Genomic DNA, 26,776 nt, shown 5'->3' with positions numbered 1-26,776 from the left:
TCCAACTTTCCCCCCCGAAAATACTGGCATCTTTGTGCCTAATTTAGCTCAATAAATCCATACACAATCTTGCAGTGTGTTTGTGTATATTTACTCACGTCATTGGGGATAGTGAGCTCATGGGTACTGGCTGGCGGACTGGCATCCAAACCTGGGGTCAGAGGTCAGGGGTCATTTGTTTCAACAGTACCAAAACTCAGGAGGAACATTCAAACATGGCATTGGTTCAGCCTTCTTCTTGTTTACTCTTGAAGCACTTTTAAAGATGTTGCTTAAAACTCAATGGTCGCCAAGGACTTATTTAACTTCTTTTTCATGATGTCCTGGAGCGCCAAGGACGTGTTTTTCGTGTTTTATAACATGGTAAAAAACTTTCTTTTTGAAAAAAATAGAAAATATATAAAATAAAATAAAATATATATGGTGGCGGTCTGGGACTTTTGGCGCCCCCTGGTGGTGGTGAATGAATTTTAATTGCCGAATATAGCGGGGGGAAAAAACACACATTCGCAAGTAGGTTGTGAATCTTCTGCTATCTCACGATTCGATTCCGATTCTTGGGGTCACGATTCGATTAAAAATCGATTTTTATCTAAAATTATGTCATGTTGTTTTCATCTGGACTTTAATTAAGAACCAAGTGTAGCCTAGTTAATTTCCAACAGCTCAAACTAAAAGTGATAAATTATACCAGAGATTATTATTATTATTATATATACCAGAGGGTCGTCGTGTTGGCTTTGATGGAGTCTTAGATTAGGAGTAGTTATATTTGATGCAGAAACACAACATAAACACAACATAATTAGTGTGGTTGCCCTAAAGGGCAACCAGACTATAGTACTTGTAACACTTTATTATTCACCAGGAGTAACCTTTATTTTGAAATGCTACTCCTCCCACAGTTTTAACTGTACGCACTTGACCCATATGTCAAATTGACCGGCTTCATCGGGAAGGATGTGCTTGTATTTTTTTAAGAGAAATGTTGTATAGTTTAATTGATATGAATTTATTAGTGAATAGAATTTCCCCATTGACATGAATGGGAAAATGCGATTTTTCGCATTGTCACATTCAAGTATTTTTTCCTCAGAGACTGTAAGCACTATAGTTACAAAACTTGGAGGGTAGGTTCATAATAATTACTAAAATTAATCAACTTATAATGTTATCGGTCGGCCTCATGGTGGCGCTATAACAGCCCACTTTACATTTTGGCTTATAACTCTTGAACCGTAGGTTGTAAAATCAAAATTATTTTTTCCCTGATTTCCTTGAGTCATGACGCATCTCCCCATATAGGCCACGCCCATTTGCGTCATGATATATTTTCCGCCATTTTGAATTTTCTCCAAAACACACTTTTGGCTCCTCCTCCTACAGATTTTGTACAAATCTCACAAAAATATGTACACATGATCTCCGGACCTTTCCGATGAAAACTCGAACGGCGGAATTTTGATAGTGCGTATTGTTCGACCGTAATCGTCTTCCAAAGTTAGTAGGAGGGGCCTATTTTACAAAAAATGCCATAAATCACGAACGGAATGTCCGATCCATCCCAAATTTGAATCACATGTCGCGGGTGGTTCAATCAACCAAGTACCAAAAGCAATTATATTTTCATCCATAGGGGGCGCCGCAAATGCGAGAAATGTAACCGTTTGTCGCAAAAACATGATTTTTGGGGGATAAATCCCCTCCGAATTACTTACGCATGATCGCAGGGGTGACGTGACATTGTAATTGGCTGGCAATATCAGTGGGAGGGGCATATGCAACCACACTTTGCAATTTTTTAAAATTGCGACCTTTCTAGTTAAAGATGGAGTGCCACACTTTTTCCAGTTTGTCATGTGTCTATGAGGTGACAGTACTTCATTAGACACTCTGGAGTCGTTTTTATGGGCAATGGTGTATTAACTTTGTATTTAGGGTTTCTTCCTGGAGGCTGCACCCTTGACAGTCAAACGGGCCAATGAAATAAACAGTAATATAGTGACATCACACTATCAGCCCCTCCCCTAACCCCTCCCCCTTTATCATACAACTACAGCTGTGGGTGCGGCTTCAGTTCAGGTGGATCACCACCCACCACCACCCACCAGGCAAACTTAATGAACTGGTGGGCGTGTCCACATAAAAGCATGATTTTAACAAAATTAACAAACTGTACACTTTTTGGAAAAAGTTCTTCCTCCTTATATTATAATAGTACCTGATGATCATGTTTTAGGGTGGGAACAAATGGTGGCACTCCATCTTTAACAAGTGTCAACGAGCGCTGACACTAGGGCCGAGCGCTGACACTAGGGCCGAGCGCTGACACTAGGGCCGAGCGCTGACACTAGGGCCGAGCGCTGACACTAGGGCCGAGCGCTGACACTAGGGCCGAGCGCTGACACTTTGGCCTACTTAACTGCATTATTTTATTTTTGGATGTACTTAATGTACCTGTACCTGCTGTTTGCTTAGTTGAAGTTGTACCAAAATATTTCCCTCTCACACATCTGATTATACCTGTAACACGCTGTTTGTATGTTATGTGCATTTATATGTGCTTTCTGTATTTCTTTCTCTTTCAGTTTCACACTTTCTTTTTAAATCCAGTCCATGTACAACACCTGTTCCTTGGAGGAGACTTATAGGAGAGTTTAGCTGGCTGTGAAGCTCATTTAGGACGCGGTCACGTTGGGTGTAACAGTACAGTCGGTGTCATAAATATTCTGAGGAAAACCTCGAGACTTGACATTCAGTAATAGAAGGTACTGTACTGTATGTGCCTGACATCTGGAAGTTATGCGGGAACGCCTACTGAGTGGCAAAAACCTACTTTCTGGCCTCGACAGCCTATACATCCAAACAGAAAAGTCTTGTTAAACAACATTAAATTCACTTTGTCACCGACTTTGCCACTCGATCTGCCATTCCCTTTATGCATTGCGCATACCCTCTATTGGGTCTTATGATCAAAATAAGAACATTACAATGGTGTGTATAAAAAGAAAATCAAACATTTTCCACAGACAAGACCAAGTCTTTATATTGAGGACCCATGCCTGGAGCCTGTATCTGCTTTAAAAAGAAAAAACAATTACTCAAGGCACCCTGAAATACACCAGGCGACATGAAATGCAAAAGCAGTAAACAAAGCGCTTCATTCACATTGATAGCAAAAAGGTGCCCAGAGAGGCTGAGACTGTCTGGTGTGATCGGCCATCTCCACAGAGGCTGAGGCTGTCTGGTGTGATCGGCCATCTCCACAGAGGCTGAGACTGTCTGGTGTGATCGGCCATCTCCACAGAGGCTGAGACTGTCTGGTGTGATCGGCCATCTCCACAGAGGCTGAGACTGTCTGGTGTGATCGGCCATCTCCACAGAGGCTGAGACTGTCTGGTGTGATCGGCCATCTCCACAGAGGCTGAGACTGTCTGGTGTGATCGGCCATCTCCACAGAGGCTGAGGCTGTCTGGTGTGATCGGCCATCTCCACAGAGGCTGAGGCTGTCTGGTGTGATCGGCCATCTCCACAGAGGCTGAGACTGTCTGGTGTGATCGGCCATCTCCACACACATTATGGGGCTGAGCCGCTGTCATCATCATGGCATGTTTTGGTTTTTTTAAATAATTTTTCGTCTCGTTTCCTTGTGGTTGTTTTGGCTGACCGATAACACGTAAAAGGATGGCGGGCCGGGCAGCGTGGCGGGCCGGGCAGCGTGGCTAACCATGGAAATAAACAACTGTGAGCTTCAGTAGAAGTCTTGTCTGCCATTTGCACAATATACATGGAAAATATACTTTTATGTACTGTAGGCCGCAAGATAAGATGCCACAGGAGGGCCCAAGGCATGCCGAGCAAACAAACAAGACAGAGATATGGTAGAATGTGTGTTGGGAAGGGGGGGGGGGGAGAGAGGAGAGGAAAGAAGGAAGTGACAACAGGGCATTGAGGGTACGTACCAGGGAAAGCAGGGGTGGTCTGTCCCAGAGGGGTAGAGGGTACGTACCAGGGAAAGCAGGGGTGGTCTGTCCCAGAGGGGTAAAGGGGGTTTGCTGCATAGCCAACTGGTGGAGCTTGGTCAACTGCTGAAGGGTTAGGAGGGAAAGTAGAACTAAAGCTTCATTTATGAGTCGGTGAAGAAGTGTAATGCGACATGTCCGCTCGCCCCCATAAGACACCCCCCAAGACCGACAAAAATTATCTTTACCCAAAAGAAAAGACGTCTTTCTTTTTCTTTGGCGAAGCGACATGTCAGGCTTTTCCCTTCCCGCCGAAGCATGAATTAGGCTTAAATTAAAGGGGTTTTGCACTTTAAAACATGTCTTAGGTGTTGTCTAACCCAGGCTATTGTTAACGTCTAACCCAGGCTATTGTATGCACCCTGTAGACTAGGGTATTGTTAACGTCTAACCCAGGCTATTGTATGCACCCTGTAGACTAGGCTATTGTTAACGTCTAACCCAGGCTATTGTTAACGTCTAACCCAGGCTATTGTATGCACCCTGTAGACTAGGGTGTTGTTAACGTCTAACCCAGGCTATTGTTAACGTCTAACCCAGGCTATTGTTAACGTCTAACCCAGGCTATTGTATGCACCCTGTGGACTAGGGTATTGTTAACGTCTAACCCAGGCTATTGTTAACGTCTAACCCAGGCTATTGTATGCACCCTGTAGACTAGGCTATTGTTAACGTCTAACCCAGGCTATTGTATGCACCCTGTAGACTAGGCTATTGTTAACGTCTAACCCAGGCTATTGTATGCACCCTGTAGACTAGGGTGTTGTTAACGTCTAACCCAGGCTATTGTATGCACCCTGTAGACTAGGCTATTGTTAACGTCTAACCCAGGCTATTGTATGCACCCTGTAGACTAGGCTATTGTTAACGTCTAACCCAGGCTATTGTATGCACCCTGTAGACTAGGCTATTGTTAACGTCTAACCCAGGCTATTGTATGCACCCTGTAGACTAGGGTATTGTTAACGTCTAACCCAGGCTATTGTATGCACCCTGTAGACTAGGGTATTGTTAACGTCTAACCCAGGCTATTGTTAACGTCTAACCCAGGCTATTGTATGCACCCTGTAGACTAGGCTATTGTTAACGTCTAACCCAGGCTATTGTTAACGTCTAACCCAGGCTATTGTATGCACCCTGTAGACTAGGGTGTTGTTAACGTCTAACCCAGGCTATTGTTAACGTCTAACCCAGGCTATTGTATGCACCCTGTAGACTAGGGTGTTGTTAACGTCTAACCCAGGCTATTGTATGCACCCTGTAGACTAGGGTATTGTTAACGTCTAACCCAGGCTATTGTATGCACCCTGTAGACTAGGGTATTGTTAACGTCTAACCCAGGCTATTGTTAACGTCTAACCCAGGCTATTGTTAACGTCTAACCCAGGCTATTGTATGCACCCTGTAGACTAGGGTATTGTTAACGTCTAACCCAGGCTATTGTTAACGTCTAACCCAGGCTATTGTATGCACCCTGTAGACTAGGCTATTGTTAACGTCTAACCCAGGCTATTGTATGCACCCTGTAGACTAGGCTATTGTTAACGTCTAACCCAGGCTATTGTATGCACCCTGTAGACTAGGGTGTTGTTAACGTCTAACCCAGGCTATTGTATGCACCCTGTAGACTAGGGTATTGTTAACGTCTAACCCAGGCTATTGTATGCACCCTGTAGACTAGGGTGTTGTTAACGTCTAACCCAGGCTATTGTATGTATGCACCCTGTAGACTAGGGTATTGTTAACGTCTAACCTGGGTCATTGTATGTAGACTAGGGGCGGAAATCACTAGGTATATACCTGGCCATTTTATTCCATTCCGAGTCAGAGGGCTACAATTAAATCGATTACCGATGCATCTCGATATCAATACATGATTTGATTGCTTAATTAAGTGCTTTCAATAATTAATTTTGTAAAAACATAGAAAGAAAATAATAATATATATAAATAAATATGATTTTTGATTATTATTATTTTTTAAGTTGCTTCATTCAACATTCACTGATGATATTTATAAACAGTGTATTGGTGTGCCTATGGGGTCGTGCTTATTATGCCTGCTTGTATCTTGGCTATTGGGAAAATCGCTTTGTTTTAAACCCTGTCAACATTACCTGGTAAGGCCCCTACATTGACGACTTGCTCCTTATTTTTAACGGCTTCTGAGACGCAGTTGCTTGAACTACATCAATATTTAAATTCGCTACACGCCAACACTATTGAATCACTATTGAACTCACTATTGAATACTCACAAATGAGTATTAATTTTCTTGACCTTACGATTTCTAAGGATACACTGGGTAATCCTCACACCACTATTTTCAGGAAAAAAAACGTCTCGCAACACATAACACTAGTCAGAGCCGATTCTTTTCACCCTTCTTATTTGATTAACAATATTCGTTTTGGCCAATTCCAGCGCCTTTAGGCGCATAGAGATGATGATGCTGAATTTGAGGCACAAGCTATTGATATGACGAACCGCTTTACCAGCAGAGCCTACAACCACGAGGTGGTGTCACTCACGGGCACGGAATGAGGCACAGGGCATTTGCCGACAAAATTTACTTTAAGCGCCCGAACCCCTCTCGGTCTCAACCTATAGACCTTATTTGGTCACGCAATTCTGCACAGCCGCAAAACACGTCAGCCGCATCATCATCAGGGACAACTGGGGTGTTATGGGCAGTGACCCTATACCCTCCGCTGTGTGTTCCATCATCAGGGACAACTGGGGTGTTATGGGCAGTGACCCTATACCCTCCGCTGTGTGTTCCATCATCAGGGACAACTGGGGTGTTATGGGCAGTGACCCTATACCCTCCGCTGTGTGTTCCATCATCAGGGACAACTGGGGTGTTATGGGCAGTGACCCTATACCCTCCGCTGTGTGTTCCATCATCAGGGACAACTGGGGTGTTATGGGCAGTGACCCTATACCCTCCGTCTTGTGTTCCATCATCAGGGACAACTGGGGTGTTATGGGCAGTGACCCTATACCCTCCGCCGTGTGTTCCATCATCAGGGACAACTGGGGTGTTATGGGCAGTGACCCTATACCCTCCGCTGTGTGTTCCATCATCAGGGACAACTGGGGTGTTATGGGCAGTGACCCTATACCCTCCGTCTTGTGTTCCATCATCAGGGACAACTGGGGTGTTATGGGCAGTGACCCTATACCCTCCGCTGTGTGTTCCATCATCAGGGACAACTGGGGTGTTATGGGCAGTGACCCTATACCCTCCGCTGTGTGTTCCATCATCAGGGACAACTGGGGTGTTATGGGCAGTGACCCTATACCCTCCGCTGTGTGTTCCATCATCAGGGACAACTGGGGTGTTATGGACAGTGACCCTATACCCTCCGCTGTGTGTTCCATCATCAGGGACAACTGGGGTGTTATGGACAGTGACCCTATACCCTCCGCTGTGTGTTCCATCATCAGGGACAACTGGGGTGTTATGGGCAGTGACCCTATACCCTCCGCTGTGTGTTCCATCATCAGGGACAACTGGGGTGTTATGGGCAGTGACCCTATACCCTCCGCCGTGTGTTCCATCATCAGGGACAACTTGGGTGTTATGGGCAGTGACCCTATACCCTCCGCTGTGTGTTCCATCATCAGGGACAACTGGGGTGTTATGGACAGTGACCCTATACCCTCCGCTGTGTGTTCCATCATCAGGGACAACTGGGGTGTTATGGGCAGTGACCCTATACCCTCCGTCTTGTGTTCCATCATCAGGGACAACTGGGGTGTTATCGACAGTGACCCTATACCCTCCGCTGTGTGTTCCATCATCAGGGACAACTGGGGTGTTATGGGCAGTGACCCTATACCCTCCATCATCAGGGACAACTGGGGTGTTATGGGCAGTGACCCTATACCCTCCATCATCAGGGACAACTGGGGTGTTATGGGCAGTGACCCTATACCCTCCGTCTTGTGTTCCATCATCAGGGACAACTGGGGTGTTATGGGCAGTGACCCTATACCCTCCGTCGTGTGTTCCATCATCAGGGACAACTGGGGTGTTATGGGCAGTGACCCTATACCCTCCGCTGTGTGTTCCATCATCAGGGACAACTGGGGTGTTATGGGCAGTGACCCTATACCCTCCGCTGTGTGTTCCATCATCAGGGACAACTGGGGTGTTATGGGCAGTGACCCTATACCCTCCGTCGTGTGTTCCATCATCAGGGACAACTGGGGTGTTGACAGTGACCCTATACCCTCCGTCTTGTGTTCCATCATCAGGGACAACTGGGGTGTTATGGGCAGTGACCCTATACCCTCCGCTGTGTGTTCCATCATCAGGGACAACTGGGGTGTTATCGACAGTGACCCTATACCCTCCGCTGTGTGTTCCATCATCAGGGACAACTGGGGTGTTATCGACAGTGACCCTATACCCTCCGCTGTGTGTTCCATCATCAGGGACAACTGGGGTGTTATGGGCAGTGACCCTATACCCTCCGCTGTGTGTTCCATCATCAGGGACAACTGGGGTGTTATGGGCAGTGACCCTATACCCTCCGTCTTGTGTTCCATCATCAGGGACAACTGGGGTGTTATGGGCAGTGACCCTACCCTCCATCATCAGGGACAACTGGGGTGTTATGGGCAGTGACCCTATACCCTCCGTCTTGTGTTCCATCATCAGGGACAACTGGGGTGTTATGGGCAGTGACCCTATACCCTCCGTCGTGTGTTCCATCATCAGGGACAACTGGGGTGTTATGGGCAGTGACCCTATACCCTCCGCTGTGTGTTCCATCATCAGGGACAACTGGGGTGTTATGGGCAGTGACCCTATACCCTCCGTCTTGTGTTCCATCATCAGGGACAACTGGGGTGTTATGGGCAGTGACCCTATACCCTCCGTCGTGTGTTCCATCATCAGGGACAACTGGGGTGTTGACAGTGACCCTATACCCTCCGTCTTGTGTTCCATCATCAGGGACAACTGGGGTGTTATGGGCAGTGACCCTATACCCTCCGCTGTGTGTTCCATCATCAGGGACAACTGGGGTGTTATGGGCAGTGACCCTACCCTCCGCTGTGTGTTCCATCATCAGGGACAACTGGGGTGTTATGGGCAGTGACCCTATACCCTCCGTCTTGTGTTCCATCATCAGGGACAACTGGGGTGTTATGGGCAGTGACCCTATACCCTCCGCTGTGTGTTCCATCATCAGGGACAACTGGGGTGTTATGGGCAGTGACCCTATACCCTCCGCTGTGTGTTCCATCATCAGGGACAACTGGGGTGTTATGGGCAGTGACCCTATACCCTCCGCTGTGTGTTCCATCATCAGGGACAACTGGGGTGTTATGGGCAGTGACCCTATACCCTCCGCCGTGTGTTCCATCATCAGGGACAACTGGGGTGTTATGGGCAGTGACCCTATACCCTCCGTCTTGTGTTCCATCATCAGGGACAACTGGGGTGTTATGGGCAGTGACCCTATACCCTCCGCTGTGTGTTCCATCATCAGGGACAACTGGGGTGTTATGGGCAGTGACCCTATACCCTCCGTCTTGTGTTCCATCATCAGGGACAACTGGGGTGTTATGGGCAGTGACCCTATACCCTCCGTCGTGTGTTCCATCATCAGGGACAACTGGGGTGTTATGGGCAGTGAAACTATACCCTCCGCTGTGTGTTCCATCATCAGGGACAACTGGGGTGTTATGGGCAGTGACCCTATACCCTCCGCTGTGTGTTCCATCATCAGGGACAACTGGGGTGTTATGGGCAGTGACCCTATACCCTCCGTCTTGTGTTCCATCATCAGGGACAACTGGGGTGTTATGGGCAGTGACCCTATACCCTCCGCTGTGTGTTCCATCATCAGGGACAACTGGGGTGTTATGGGCAGTGACCCTATACCCTCCGTCTTGTGTTCCATCATCAGGGACAACTGGGGTGTTATGGGCAGTGACCCTATACCCTCCGTCTTGTGTTCCATCATCAGGGACAACTGGGGTGTTATGGGCAGTGACCCTATACCCTCCGTCTTGTGTTCCATCATCAGGGACAACTGGGGTGTTATGGGCAGTGACCCTATACCCTCCGCCGTGTGTTCCATCATCAGGGACAACTGGGGTGTTATGGGCAGTGACCCTATACCCTCCGCTGTGTGTTCCATCATCAGGGACAACTGGGGTGTTATGGGCAGTGACCCTATACCCTCCGCTGTGTGTTCCATCATCAGGGACAACTGGGGTGTTATCGACAGTGACCCTATACCCTCCGCTGTGTGTTCCATCATCAGGGACAACTGGGGTGTTATGGGCAGTGACCCTATACCCTCCGTCGTGTGTTCCATCATCAGGGACAACTGGGGTGTTATGGGCAGTGACCCTATACCCTCCGTCTTGTGTTCCATCATCAGGGACAACTGGGGTGTTATGGACAGTGACCCTATACCCTCCGCTGTGTGTTCCATCATCAGGGACAACTGGGGTGTTATGGGCAGTGACCCTATACCCTCCGTCTTGTGTTCCATCATCAGGGACAACTGGGGTGTTATGGGCAGTGACCCTATACCCTCCGTCTTGTGTTCCATCATCAGGGACAACTGGGGTGTTATGGGCAGTGACCCTATACCCTCCGTCGTGTGTTCCATCATCAGGGACAACTGGGGTGTTATGGGCAGTGACCCTATACCCTCCGTCTTGTGTTCCATCATCAGGGACAACTGGGGTGTTATCGACAGTGACCCTATACCCTCCGTCGTGTGTTCCATCATCAGGGACAACTGGGGTGTTATGGGCAGTGACCCTATACCCTCCGCTGTGTGTTCCATCATCAGGGACAACTGGGGTGTTATGGGCAGTGACCCTATACCCTCCGCTGTGTGTTCCATCATCAGGGACAACTGGGGTGTTATGGGCAGTGACCCTATACCCTCCGCTGTGTGTTCCATCATCAGGGACAACTGGGGTGTTATGGGCAGTGACCCTATACCCTCCGTCGTGTGTTCCATCATCAGGGACAACTGGGGTGTTATGGGCAGTGACCCTATACCCTCCGTCTTGTGTTCCATCATCAGGGACAACTGGGGTGTTATGGGCAGTGACCCTATACCCTCCGCTGTGTGTTCCATCATCAGGGACAACTGGGGTGTTATCGACAGTGACCCTATACCCTCCGTCGTGTGTTCCATCATCAGGGACAACTGGGGTGTTATGGGCAGTGACCCTATACCCTCCGCTGTGTGTTCCATCATCAGGGACAACTGGGGTGGTATGGGCAGTGACCCTATACCCTCCGCTGTGTGTTCCATCATCAGGGACAACTGGGGTGTTATGGGCAGTGACCCTATACCCTCCGCTGTGTGTTCCATCATCAGGGACAACTGGGGTGTTATGGGCAGTGACCCTATACCCTCCGTCGTGTGTTCCATCATCAGGGACAACTGGGGTGTTATGGGCAGTGACCCTACCCTCCGTCGTGTGTTCCATCATCAGGGACAACTGGGGTGTTATGGACAGTGACCCTATACCCTCCGTCTTGTGTTCCATCATCAGGGACAACTGGGGTGTTATGGGCAGTGACCCTATACCCTCCGCCGTGTGTTCCATCATCAGGGACAACTGGGGTGTTATGGGCAGTGACCCTATACCCTCCGCTGTGTGTTCCATCATCAGGGACAACTGGGGTGTTATGGGCAGTGACCCTATACCCTCCGCCGTGTGTTCCATCATCAGGGACAACTGGGGTGTTATGGGCAGTGACCCTATACCCTCCGCCGTGTGTTCCATCATCAGGGACAACTGGGGTGTTATGGGCAGTGACCCTATACCCTCCGCTGTGTGTTCCATCATCAGGGACAACTGGGGTGTTATGGGCAGTGACCCTATACCCTCCGCTGTGTGTTCCATCATCAGGGACAACTGGGGTGTTATGGGCAGTGACCCTATACCCTCCGCCGTGTGTTCCATCATCAGGGACAACTGGGGTGTTATGGGCAGTGACCCTATACCCTCCGCTGTGTGTTCCATCATCAGGGACAACTGGGGTGTTATGGGCAGTGACCCTATACCCTCCACTGTGTGTTCCATCATCAGGGACAACTGGGGTGTTATGGGCAGTGACCCTATACCCTCCGCTGTGTGTTCCATCATCAGGGACAACTGGGGTGTTATGGGCAGTGACCCTATACCCTCCGTCGTGTGTTCCATCATCAGGGACAACTGGGGTGTTATGGGCAGTGACCCTACCCTCCGTCGTGTGTTCCATCATCAGGGACAACTGGGGTGTTATGGGCAGTGACCCTATACCCTCCGCTGTGTGTTCCATCATCAGGGACAACTGGGTTGTTATGGGCAGTGACCCTATACCCTCCGTCTTGTGTTCCATCATCAGGGACAACTGGGGTGTTATCGACAGTGACCCTACCCTCCGTCTTGTGTTCCATCATCAGGGACAACTGGGGTGTTATGGGCAGTGACCCTATACCCTCCGCTGTGTGTTCCATCATCAGGGACAACTGGGGTGTTATGGGCAGTGACCCTATACCCTCCGCTGTGTGTTCCATCATCAGGGACAACTGGGGTGTTATGGGCAGTGACCCTACCCTCCGTCTTGTGTTCCATCATCAGGGACAACTGGGGTGTTATGGGCAGTGACCCTATACCCTCCGTCTTGTGTTCCATCATCAGGGACAACTGGGGTGTTATGGGCAGTGACCCTATACCCTCCGTCTTGTGTTCCATCATCAGGGACAACTGGGGTGTTATGGGCAGTGACCCTATACCCTCCGCTGTGTGTTCCATCATCAGGGACAACTGGGGTGTTATGGGCAGTGACCCTACCCTCCGTCTTGTGTTCCATCATCAGGGACAACTGGGGTGTTATGGGCAGTGACCCTATACCCTCCATCATCAGGGACAACTGGGGTGTTATGGGCAGTGACCCTATACCCTCCATCATCAGGGACAACTGGGGTGTTATGGGCAGTGACCCTATACCCTCCATCATCAGGGACAACTGGGGTGTTATGGGCAGTGACCCTATACCCTCCATCATCAGGGACAACTGGGGTGTTATGGGCAGTGACCCTATACCCTCCATCATCAGGGACAACTGGGGTGTTATGGGCAGTGACCCTATACCCTCCATCATCAGGGACAACTGGGGTGTTATGGGCAGTGACCCTATACCCTCCGTCGTGTGTTCCATCATCAGGGACAACTGGGGTGTTATGGGCAGTGACCCTACCCTCCGTCGTGTGTTCCATCATCAGGGACAACTGGGGTGTTATGGGCAGTGACCCTACCCTCCGTCGTGTGTTCCATCATCAGGGACAACTGGGGTGTTATGGGCAGTGACCCTATACCCTCCGTCTTGTGTTCCATCATCAGGGACAACTGGGGTGTTATGGGCAGTGACCCTACCCTCCGTCTTGTGTTCCATCATCAGGGACAACTGGGGTGTTATGGGCAGTGACCCTATACCCTCCGCTGTGTGTTCCATCATCAGGGACAACTGGGGTGTTATGGGCAGTGACCCTATACCCTCCGCTGTGTGTTCCATCATCAGGGACAACTGGGGTGTTATGGGCAGTGACCCTATACCCTCCGCTGTGTGTTCCATCATCAGGGACAACTGGGGTGTTATGGGCAGTGACCCTATACCCTCCGTCTTGTGTTCCATCATCAGGGACAACTGGGGTGTTATGGGCAGTGACCCTATACCCTCCGCTGTGTGTTCCATCATCAGGGACAACTGGGGTGTTATGGGCAGTGACCCTATACCCTCCGTCTTGTGTTCCATCATCAGGGACAACTGGGGTGTTATGGGCAGTGACCCTATACCCTCCGCTGTGTGTTCCATCATCAGGGACAACTGGGGTGTTATGGGCAGTGACCCTACCCTCCGTCGTGTGTTCCATCATCAGGGACAACTGGGGTGTTATGGGCAGTGACCCTATACCCTCCGCTGTGTGTTCCATCATCAGGGACAACTGGGGTGTTATGGACAGTGACCCTATACCCTCCGCTGTGTGTTCCATCATCAGGGACAACTGGGGTGTTATGGGCAGTGACCCTATACCCTCCGCTGTGTGTTCCATCATCAGGGACAACTGGGGTGTTATGGGCAGTGACCCTATACCCTCCGCTGTGTGTTCCATCATCAGGGACAACTGGGGTGTTATGGACAGTGACCCTATACCCTCCGCTGTGTGTTCCATCATCAGGGACAACTGGGGTGTTATGGGCAGTGACCCTACCCTCCGTCGTGTGTTCCATCATCAGGGACAACTGGGGTGTTATGGGCAGTGACCCTACCCTCCATCATCAGGGACAACTGGGGTGTTATGGGCAGTGACCCTACCCTCCATCATCAGGGACAACTGGGGTGTTATGGACAGTGACCCTACCCTCCATCATCAGGGACAACTGGGGTGTTATGGGCAGTGACCCTACCCTCCATCATCAGGGACAACTGGGGTGTTATGGGCAGTGACCCTACCCTCCATCATCAGGGACAACTGGGGTGTTATGGGCAGTGACCCTACCCTCCATCATCAGGGACAACTGGGGTGTTATCGACAGTGACCCTATACCCTCCGCTGTGTGTTCCATCATCAGGGACAACTGGGGTGTTATGGGCAGTGACCCTATACCCTCCGTCTTGTGTTCCATCATCAGGGACAACTGGGGTGTTATGGGCAGTGACCCTATACCCTCCGCTGTGTGTTCCATCATCAGGGACAACTGGGGTGTTATGGGCAGTGACCCTATACCCTCCGCCGTGTGTTCCATCATCAGGGACAACTGGGGTGTTATGGGCAGTGACCCTATACCCTCCGCCGTGTGTTCCATCATCAGGGACAACTGGGGTGTTATGGGCAGTGACCCTATACCCTCCGCTGTGTGTTCCATAGTCAGGGACAACTGGGGTGTTATGGGCAGTGACCCTATACCCTCCGCTGTGTGTTCCATAGTCAGGGACAACTGGGGTGTTATGGGCAGTGACCCTATACCCTCCGCTGTGTGTTCCATCATCAGGGACAACTGGGGTGTTATGGGCAGTGACCCTATACCCTCCGCTGTGTGTTCCCAGAGCCTCCTCTCATCTCTTCTAAAAGAGCTCCTACTCTTGGCTCAAGAGACCCGGCCATCAGGTCTTTTAAATGCATGAATTGCCCACATTGTTCTAATGTTCAACACACCAAAACGTTTACTGATTTGAAAACACACAAAATAGTATTTAAATCAATGACTTTATTAATTGTATATAGATTGACCTGCACCTGCCCAAACGTGTGACATTGTGGGGAGAACTAAACGCCGTCCTCGGGACCGTCTGGCAGAACATAAAATATGTTATCCGAACTAACAACATTGTTTACCCTATAGCTAGACATTTTAAGGATGTCCACAATAGCAATAACACTATTTTACGTATTGTAGGTATGGAGCATATTAAACCTCTTATCAGAGGGGGAGACCATCTTAAAAAATTAAATCAAAGAGAAACGTTTTTGGATCCACTCCCTGGACGCTCTCAGCCCCCCAGGGTTAAATGAGGGACATTGACTTTATGTGTTTTCTTTAAAGTTATATTTTGCAATTATGTTTGATTTTCTTTGTATCACTTATACGTGCATTACAGTCGTACACACGTACAGAGACGTATGTGCAGACAGACAGAGACATTTATAGACATATCTAACCCATTTTTGGGCGGGAACCCCTTTTGGTGTTTTAAACATTATGTTATAATTTAGCTATTGAAAAATAGCAGATCTACAAGCTCATAGCACGCCACCGAGTGGCGCGCTATGAGCTTGTAGGTCTGCTATTTTTGAAAAAATCGTGAAAATGTGGCGCAAATCCTGACTGTCAGGATTTAGAAGACATTTTTGAAATTTCGACGTCGGGCCTAAATGGGCTGAATATTGAATCAAGCAACTTGAAGACTAGTATGAGGTGCAAACAAAAGCCCAAGTAGACCGACCATAACATGACCACATATTGTTAAGTGTTTTAATGTGAAATACCCCTTTAAAGAGGTTTTCGTCAGGGAAACAGGTCTCGTCTCACCAGGAAGTCAAGCCAACCAAAACTGCGTTATTATGTATCCCACCAACGTTCTAGGAAAGCCCTGCTGTGATTGGCCAGTAGTCGTTGTGATTGACAGTTCTCGTTTTTGCGACCAGTCATTAGTCCTACAACTACAACCTATCTCAAACCCTCACCCTAAACCTAACCTCCCACAGGGCAGCACACCTAAACCTAACCTTAACCCATGTCTAACCAATGACTAGTCTAAACTAAGTATGCACCCCCCCAAAACCTAACCCGAACGGCCTAACCTCAGTAAAACTATGCCTTCCCGGGAGCCAATCAGACACATGGTGAGAACGTTGGTGGGATTCATAATCACGCACCAAAAGTACACAGTGAAGAAGAAGAAGTGAGGACTGAGGAGAAGGACACCATGACACACAGTGAAGGAGGGCAGGGGTCAGAGGTCAGAGGTCAGAGGATCAGAGGAAGGAGGAGGGAGAGAATTGGCAGTGGTGGAAAAAAGTACTCAATTGTTTTACTTAAGTAAAAGTACCAATACTGCAATTTAGAACTACTTCGTTACAAGCAAAAGTACAGAATTGAAAATGTACTAAAAGTACAAAAGTATCGGCATCAAAATGTACTTAAAGTACTAAAAGTAAAAGTATTCATATTGCAGAATGTCCCATTTCACAGCAAATCTATTGAAAATAGCCGATCGGCCATTTTCAAATGGCCGACATGTACTGTATAAGGGTTGAAGTGGTTAATGTATGTTTTCTAATCAAAATTAACACTGGAATCAACACCGGGAAAAAAAATCCTGTTAGTTACTCCACTGCACCCTCTACCGATACTGCCAAGAGAAAACCTCAGACGAGATTTTTCCGTCCGGTGAAAAAAAATCCCTTTCTGGCCAAAAAGTGCATTTTATACTTGTGGTGGGAGACTCAGAGTGCGTCCACTAAGGAAAGCAGGCTTTCTAATGACACAACCCGTCTTTGTATTGGTGAGGAGGTAAAACGTTCTTTACATTTTCACTACAGAGGAGAGGCTGGTCTGCGTTTCATGAGAGAGCTAGAAGCCATCAGTCCCATAGTCTTAATGCAAGGCAGAATTAAGCATTAGGGCTATGGACCGGAGCTATAGAGCATTAGGGCTATGGACCGGAGCTATAGAGCATTAGGGCTATGGACCGGAGCTATAGAGCATTAGGGCTATGGACCGGAGCTATAGAGCATTAGGGCTATGGACCGGAGCTATAGAGCATTAGGGCTATGGACCGGAGCTATAGAGCATTAGGGCTATGGACCGGAGCTATAGAGCATTAGGGCTATGGACCGGAGCTACTGTAGGGACAGGGCTATGGACCGGAGCTATAGAGCATTAGGGCTATGGACCGGAGCTACTGTAGGGACAGGGCTATGGACCGGAGCTATAGAGCATAAGGGCTATGGACCGGAACTATAGAGCATTAGGGCTATGGACCGGAGCTATAGAGCATAAGGGCTATGGACCGGAACTATAGAGCATTAGGGCTATGGACCGGAGCTACTGTAGGGGAGACACCAAATTCCTCTTTTGGATGTCAAGACGAGAACAATGTTTTGGGAACCACTGCTCTCGTCTATCATGTCATCCAGTCTGGGACTCCGAGTGGCACTTCCCCCTTTACCAAACCCATTCAGGTGACGGTACTGTCGCCACCGCCATCAGCCGAGGGTGCTGTTGGTCCCTCTCCTCTCCTGATGCTAAATGGAGGTTTAATGAGGGTGGGGAGGAGAGGAGGTCGAACCTTTAGCAGCTTGAGTGATTGTCAACGTCAGCGAACCGCCTCGGCCGCCATCAATCACTGCCTGACTTGGAATGGAGTAGATTATATACCACTCTTTAACCACGAGGACGGATGCAGTCCAAATTATGAGGCAGGGGAGATATTATGAATCCTCTGGAATTAAGGAAGTGTCTCTGCATCGACATTAAAACGCCTCCACTGTCCTCACCATCCATCACTGTTTCCGCTGCCCACCACATGTGCTCATGCACATGATAAGGGTAATCCATGATGTCAAACATTAGCACCATGTGAGCAGGGAGTGCACGGCTGTGATTTGCAAGCAGTATAAGTGCAGTATAATAATATCGTATGTAGTGTAGAGCCAGAGCTCTGTAGTTGCACCGTGTTTTCGCAGCCTTTAACACTCTTATCGCCCAAGCGTCATTTGGGGGAGGCATACTATGATCCGACGGAGCATTGCTTCGAAGGAGCATTGGTCCGAGGTGCGCTGGGGGTCGGGAGAGGGTTGGGGTTAGGTTTAGGTGTGCTGCCCCGGGGGAGGTTAGGGTTAGGGTGAGGGTTTGAGGTAGGTTGTCGTTCGGACCAATGCTCCGTCGGACCAAACACATGAACCCGTCATTTGGAACCATTAAATCAGCGCGCCCAGCGATTTGCAGCTTCCGAGCCCATTTCAAGGTGACACAGGCGCCATCTTGGTTGTGCTAGGATAAGCCCCCACGGAGGCTCTCCACTGTTGAAGCATTCGGCCCTAGTGGTTAGAGCGTGAACTGCAGGCAGATCCGTGGAATTATGACGAGGAAACCCACGTGCAGGTGGGGGTTTAACCCATTGAGCACTCGGTTGCACTTCCGCATTTGACCACCAAAATTTGGTTGGCAAATGCGGAAGTATAGAGGGTTTTTCCGGGTGCTTCAAAACGCCTCTGAGCAACTTCCCCCCCCTTCCCCTCCCCCTTCCCCTGAAGTTAATAGAATTGGAATCATTGATTTAGATTATGAGTTATTCATGTTTTAAGATTTTTAATCCCATCCATTAAAATGGACACTTTGGATGACGGACTAGCCGGAAATGACATGGAATGTTGCCCAATGGGACGCTCCCAAATGACATGGAATGTTGCCCAATGGGACGCTCCCAAATGACATGGAATGTTGCCCAATGGGACGCTCCCAAATGACATGGAATGTTGCCCAATGGGACGCTCCCAAATGACATGGAATGTTGCCCAATGGGACGCTCCCAAATGACATGGAATGTTGCCCAATGGGACGCTCCCAAATGACATGGAATGTTGCCCAATGGGACGCTCCCAAATGACATAGAATGTTGCCCAATGGGACGCTCCCAGGCTGTAGAGAGGTCTGTTAAGAAACGAGTAACATTCCCTCTTTTGATTAATCTCCGTCCTGGGCGATGGGCGTAATTATTTAATAGGGCGGAGACCTCCGTCTACAGGGCGATAAGAGTGTTAACCACAGGAATCCTTTATCTGGCCCTATTGCGGGGGCGAACATTCGGTGAAAATAGCCGATCTACAAGCTTACAGCGTGTCGCAATGCAATGCGCCGTGAGCTTGACGATCGGGTATTAGGAGAATAAAGGGGAATAAATAATAAGTCAAGGGAGTTTATGGTTTAAGTTCATTATAGTAGAGATTTTGTATATTGTATGTAAGACAATATGTGACTAAATTTGACTGAGGGACTGCCATTGGATTTTTTTGAATTTTCGTTTTTTCATGTCATATGAAAGCAGGGAATCATAGCTTCAAATTGACATATTGGTTGTTCAGTTTGACCCACCCGTTTTGGAGATATGGCTTATAGAGTAATGTCTTGCAGAAAACAGGGGGTTGAGAAAACAGGCTTGAAAGGTTCACTTCTGTGGTCTCTAACATTACACCTAGCTACATGTTTAAGCATTTATTTCATATTTACATGTCGATTTCAGCTCTGACACTTATTTCAGACATGCTCTGTATAGTATGTGAAGAGTCTACCTGTGATATTAACTCAAGTTTTTCTCCTCTGGTGAAAAGCTGTAATTTGCGCAATGGCAGACTCTCAGTCAATACATATAATCATGGCGTGGACATGCATTTTGTGTAATATTGTTAGGCATGCTGTTCCCGGACAATGATTTACTCTGGTAATGATGAGTGTAACAATTGTTTTGACTCCGATTGTTCAGTGTTTAAGCTACGTATAAAACATTTGTCATTAGATTATCAAGAGACTGGTAACTCACATCTGGGTGGGGGATGGCATATTGTCCCTGAATTGTGTAGGCCTGTATGGTGAAAGAAAGAAATACAAAATAATCACATTTTAACCTCCTAAAACAGTTATTTAGAGATGAAGTTTAGAAATAAGCTCTACAGATATACTTAATAAAATATATTCCAAAGCTATTCGGCACAACAATCTGCATATTGGTAAATAATGCAATATCCCCTCAAGTTAAAAAAGTGAAGTTGCAAAGAACCATATATATATATATATATGGATATAGTTGTGTAACAAGTGCAGGACATGAATACTATAATTTTGGAATTGATGTACTGTATCAAATTAAATTAAAATAAAATAGGCCCACAAAGTATATAGTCTCTCTCAATTTAAACCAGTGTTACAACAAAATGAAGGCACTGACTTGTGATTCAACGAGCGACTCTTTCCAAATCCACTCTATCAACAATGTATGGATGCCTGACTTTGTAATATAAACCAAACCAAAAATAAACTAAATGTTTATTGGCATTTTACATCAAAATGACCTATTCTTGGACCAGGAAAGGTTTGTGTAATGTCACAGCTTTGACACAAAGCTAACACAAAGTGTTTGTGAAAGAGCCAGAGGTGATGTTCAGCTGTGTGATGTCTCTCCAAACCCACCCACAATCCCATCTAAGACTTTAAAGTGATGAGTGGGTTGGATGTTCCAAAAGCTTCAGAACCGGTTTATACGGCTTTGTGTCTGAGACTTCAGAGCCGGTTTATACGGCTTTGTGTCTGAGACTTCAGAACTGGGGTAATATCTTGTACCCTTACCCCTTACCCCTAAACGTATATGCCATTTTTAACTATTTTGAAAAACCTTTTAGCGCCCGGCAGAACCGTAGCCTACGTTTTCCAGGGTTTATATTCTTTAATCCATGTTTTGATCCGATCGTATCGTTAGCTGCCTCTCGTTAGCATAACAGTCAAAGTGGGACAGTGGCCGCGGCCATTTTGAAGATGCGCGCGCATCCACTTGCACTCTATGTGCTGCTTTCAATGGCCTGTATCTCCACATCGGCGCAATGAATGTCGTTTCTGGTGAAAACAAAGGTTTTTCAACGGCCGACAGCAGGCGCTGTGATACTCGCGGTCGGGTTTTTTCACCACCGCCCGAGAGAACAACAACCGGTCAAGACACCACATTGTCCTTGTAACACCCGGTTACGGATATTTATAAAACGGGTATTTCACTTAAAAAATAATATAGGCTACATCTGGGGTCATTTTAATGTCTACTCTGGTACCCCTAAGTTTTAGATTTGCGTGATTCAATAATTCAATATTTGATAACCATTTTGAAAACACACATCCCTGGTTCTGCCGATATCGTCTTTCTGAGACATGGTTCATTTTTTCATTCATTAGTTTTTATTTGAAATGTTTTCATTCAAAAAAATGAATTAAAAAAATACTAATTAGAAAAAAGTTATTGAAAAAACACAGACCACTCACGCATTAGAAGCACAATATCAGTCACCAGAACCAAGGATGTGTTACTGGACAGTGAATCTAACATGGTTAGAACCAAGGATGTGTTACTGGACAGTGACTCTAACATGGTTAGAACCAAGGATGTGTTACTGGACAGTGACTCTAACATGGTTAGAACCAAGGATGTGTTACTGGACAGTGACTCTAACATGGTTAGAACCAAGGATGTGTTACTGGACAGTGAATCTAACATGGTTAGAACCAAGGATGTGTTACTGGACAGTGAATCTACCATGGTTAGAACCAAGGATGTGTTACTGGACAGTGAATCTAACATGGTTAGAACCAAGGATGTGTTACTGGACAGTGACTCTAACATGGTTAGAACCAAGGATGTGTTACTGGACAGTGAATCTAACAGAACCAAGGATGTGTTACTGGACAGTGAATCTAACAGAACCAAGGATGTGTTACTGGACAGTGAATCTAACAGAACCAAGGATGTGTTACTGGACAGTGAATCTAACATGGTTAGAACCAAGGATGTGTTACTGGACAGTGACTCTAACATGGTTAGAACCAAGGATGTGTTACTGGACAGTGAATCTAACAGAACCAAGGATGTGTTACTGGACAGTGAATCTAACATGGTTAGAACCAAGGATGTGTTACTGGACAGTGAATCTAACAGAACCAAGGATGTGTTACTGGACAGTGAATCTAACAGAACCAAGGATGTGTTACTGGACAGTGAATCTAACAGAACCAAGGATGTGTTACTGGACAGTGAATCTAACATGGTTAGAACCAAGGATGTGTTACTGGACAGTGACTCTAACATGGTTAGAACCAAGGATGTGTTACTGGACAGTGAATCTAACAGAACCAAGGATGTGTTACTGGACAGTGAATCTAACATGGTTAGAACCAAGGACGTGTTACTGGACAGTGAATCTAACATGGTTAGAACCAAGGATGTGTTACTGGAAAAGTGACTCTAACATGGTTAGAACCAAGGATGTGTTACTGGACAGTGAATCTAACATGGTTAGAACCAAGGATGTGTTACTGGACAGTGAATCTAACAGAACCAAGGATGTGTTACTGGACAGTGACTCTAACATGGTTAGAACCAAGGATGTGTTACTGGACAGTGAATCTAACATGGTTAGAACCAAGGATGTGTTACTGGACAGTGAATCTAACAGAACCAAGGACGTGTTACTGGACAGTGAATCTAACAGAACCAAGGATGTGTTACTGGACAGTGACTCTAACATGGTTAGAACCAAGGATGTGTTACTGGACAGTGAATCTAACATGGTTAGAACCAAGGATGTGTTACTGGACAGTGAATCTACCATGGTTAGAACCAAGGATGTGTTACTGGACAGTGAATCTAACATGGTTAGAACCAAGGATGTGTTACTGGACAGTGAATCTAACAGAACCAAGGATGTGTTACTGGACAGTGAATCTAACATGGTTAGAACCAAGGATGTGTTACTGGACAGTTAATCTAACATGGTTAGAACCAAGGATGTGTTACTGGACAGTGACTCTAACATGGTTAGAACCAAGGATGTGTTACTGGACAGTTAATCTAACAGAACCAAGGATGTGTTACTGGACAGTGAATCTAACATGGTTAGAACCAAGGATGTGTTACTGGACAGTGAATCTAACATGGTTAGAACCAAGGATGTGTTACTGGACAGTGAATCTAACATGGTTAGAACCAAGGATGTGTTACTGGACAGTGACTCTAACATGGTTAGAACCAAGGATGTGTTACTGGACAGTGAATCTAACAGAACCAAGGATGTGTTACTGGACAGTGAATCTAACATGGTTAGAACCAAGGATGTGTTACTGGACAGTGAATCTAACAGAACCAAGGATGTGTTACTGGACAGTGACTCTAACATGGTTAGAACCAAGGATGTGTTACTGGACAGTGAATCTAACATGGTTAGAACCAAGGATGTGTTACTGGACAGTGAATCTAACATGGTTAGAACCAAGGATGTGTTACTGGACAGTGAATCTAACATGGTTAGAACCAAGGATGTGTTACTGGACAGTGAATCTAACATGGTTAGAACCAAGGATGTGTTACTGGACAGTGAATCTAACATGGTTAGAACCAAGGATGTGTTACTGGACAGTGAATCTAACATGGTTAGAACCAAGGATGTGTTACTGGACAGTGACTCTAACATGGTTACCAGAACCAAGGATGTGTTACTGGACAGTGAATCTAACATGGTTAGAACCAAGGATGTGTTACTGGACAGTGAATCTAACATGGTTAGAACCAAGGATGTGTTACTGGACAGTGAATCTAACAGAACCAAGGATGTGTTACTGGACAGTGAATCTAACATGGTTAGAACCAAGGATGTGTTACTGGACAGTGAATCTAACATGGTTAGAACCAAGGATGTGTTACTGGACAGTGAATCTAACATGGTTACCAGAACCAAGGATGTGTTACTGGACAGTGACTCTAACATGGTTACCAGAACCAAGGATGTGTTACTGGACAGTGAATCTAACATGGTTACCAGAACCAAGGATGTGTTACTGGACAGTGAATCTAACATGGTTAGAACCAAGGATGTGTTACTGGACAGTGACTCTAACATGGTTACCAGAACCAAGGATGTGTTACTGGACAGTGACTCTAACATGGTTACCAGAACCAAGGATGTGTTACTGGACAGTGAATCTAACAGAACCAAGGATGTGTTACTGGACAGTGAATCTAACAGAACCAAGGATGTGTTACTGGACAGTGACTCTAACATGGTTACCAGAACCAAGGATGTGTTACTGGACAGTGAATCTAACATGGTTAGAACCAAGGATGTGTTACTGGACAGTGAATCTAACATGGTTAGAACCAAGGATGTGTTACTGGACAGTGACTCTAACATGGTTAGAACCAAGGATGTGTTACTGGACAGTGAATCTAACATGGTTAGAACCAAGGATGTGTTACTGGACAGTGAATCTAACATGGTTAGAACCAAGGATGTGTTACTGGACAGTGAATCTAACAGAACCAAGGATGTGTTACTGGACAGTGAATCTAACATGGTTAAAACAGAGTTTGAAGTTGGTTCATTGGTTTATATAGAAAGGGGGCGTTTCCAATCAATGAACTGTCGAATCAAGCAAATGGAAAAACTGTCACACATTGATTAAAAGCAAGAGTAATCATTAAAATTACCCCAGACGTGCTTTAAAGTGATGCCCCTTTAAGAACCCTTTAAAGTGATGCCCCTTTAAAAACCCTTTAAAGTGATGCCCCTTTAAGTGATGCCCCTTTAAGAAGTTCTTTAAAGTGATGCCCCTTTAATATCCTTTAAAGTGATGCCCCTTTAAGAAGTATAAATGATGCCCCTTTAAGTGATGCCCCTTTAAGAAGTATAAAAAGAATCAAGAAGATTCTGAGAAGTGAAATTACTTTCTTCCAAATTATTCAGAATGTATTCAGCTGCTTTTGGTGTGCAAATAAATACAGGGGGGGGGATAGCATGCATTAGTATTTTCCTCTGCGGCTGGGCCCTGATGACATCATGGGCCCTGATGACATCATGGTATTTGACTCAATACAATAGAGCGTCGCAGTCCCGCCCCCTACCAGGGCCCAGGAAATGATTCCCCGTTCATTTTCCTCATAGACATTTCAAAAAGTATTTATTTAAAGACCTTTTAAGCCTTATACAAAGCCAACTCGAGTTGTGAGAAATCATGACAACAAACACAATTTTTCGGGCCGAACTAAATTTGTTCGGCCCGAAAAATAATTAATAATCTAATTATTTAATAATTAGAAAGAAGAAGAAAACGGCAGGTTACAACACTTTTCTTTCTTGTTTTTCTTCTTTGTAAAATATTTGTTTGGTCCAAAATATTGTGTTTGTTGTCATGATTTGTCACGACTCGAGTTGGCTTTGTACGACGCTTAACTGTTTCAGCGTCAGTGCTGTAGTGGCCGCTAGCGCGCCAGTGCCAGCCGTTTTTGAAAAAACTACAAACATGGCCGACCATCAGTTCCGGTTCAAACACTAAACAACATCCACTAGCTATTTGAAAGGTCAGCTCGGGAGGTGATCCGATGGGGGAATAACAGTTTTTGTCACATCTAAGTCAAATTAAGCTCTAATCAAGCCCCGAATATCGCATTTTGAGCATATTATGATCCATAATGCACATAAAGACGAGTATTTTGGCTGTTTTTAGGTAAACGTCACGGATCGTTAGCTTAAAATGCTAACTATTTTATTTTTTTCCCCTGGATTATGGGGAATAAAACAAATCTCGGGATGCCGGGCATGGCATCCATTGCAAAGGTGAATTAATCTCGTTTTCTCGGGGCCGGTGCGGAACCAGTTAAAAGGTCTTTAAATAAATACTTTTTGAAATGTCTATGGGGAAAAATGCATTGGTAATTATTTCCTGGGCCTGGCGTCGTCATGAAAGGGGGCTGGACTGCGACGCTCTATAATCACTAAGAAGATAATGGATAGAGTCACGGGGAGTCTTTCAGCATGGCATGGGTTAAGAGTCTTTCAGCATGGCATGGCTTAAGAAGATAATGGATAGAGTCTTTCAGCATGGCATGGGTTAAGAGTCTTTCAGCATGGCATGGGTTAAGAGTCTTTCAGCATGGCATGGGTTAAGAGTCTTTCAGCATGGCATGGGTTAAGAGTCTTTCAGCATGGCATGGGTTAAGAGTCTTTCAGCATGGCATGGGTTAAGAGTCTTTCAGCATGGCATGGGTTAAGAGTCTTTCAGCATGGCATGGGTTAAGAGTCTTTCAGCATGGCATGGGTTAAGAGTCTTTCAGCATGGCATGGGTTAAGAGTCTTTCAGCATGGCATGCAAGGGAACGTCAAAGTAAGGAAACCTGAGTCACACTAACAGGCAGTGTCTGCTGGTGCTGCAGTGAAAGGTCGAGGTCGGCAGCGGACGGCGCCAGCGGCTCGACTCTTACCTGGCCACCTGAAAAAATGATGGGTGTCGAGGCGGGCTTGGGGCGGTAAGGGATGGTGGCACCTTTGGGTGGGGACTGGGAGGGGGGGGGGGGGGGGGGTGGGGGGAGGAGGAGAGAGCGGAGAGGCAGAGGACAGGGTTAGATAGACAGTAGTCTCGCGTAGCCAGACAACTATTCCACAATCTCCGAATGCTAGAGTCTGGACCTA

At 46.7% G+C, this 26,776-nt stretch overlaps 1 protein-coding gene across 11 annotated transcripts in view; it reads right to left on the bottom strand.

The window, feature by feature from the left end:
* The window catches only part of LOC306935893 (poly(rC)-binding protein 3), a 256,803-nt gene that overhangs the window by 10,354 nt on the left and 219,673 nt on the right, over nucleotides 1-26,776 (bottom strand). For 2 of the 11 annotated variants that reach the window (XM_079519204.1, XM_079519200.1), the window contains exons 12-15: nucleotides 26,497-26,643; nucleotides 20,101-20,142; nucleotides 4,010-4,088; nucleotides 99-151 (exon numbers count right to left, since the gene is read on the bottom strand). In XM_079519204.1, coding sequence (XP_079375330.1) covers nucleotides 99-151; nucleotides 4,010-4,088; nucleotides 20,101-20,142; nucleotides 26,497-26,643 — 321 coding nt within the window. The remainder of the gene's footprint in view (nucleotides 1-98; nucleotides 152-4,009; nucleotides 4,089-20,100; nucleotides 20,143-26,496; nucleotides 26,644-26,776) is intronic. The other 9 variants (XM_079519205.1, XM_079519203.1, XM_079519208.1 and 6 more) reach the window with 5 other exon arrangements.

Source organism: Electrona antarctica (genome assembly GCF_951216825.1).
Source record: "Electrona antarctica genome assembly, chromosome: 13".
In the NCBI taxonomy this organism is placed as follows: Eukaryota; Metazoa; Chordata; class Actinopteri; order Myctophiformes; family Myctophidae; genus Electrona; species Electrona antarctica.
Note: the sequence above shows the minus strand (reverse complement) of the source record. Positions and strands in the feature narration are given on the sequence as shown.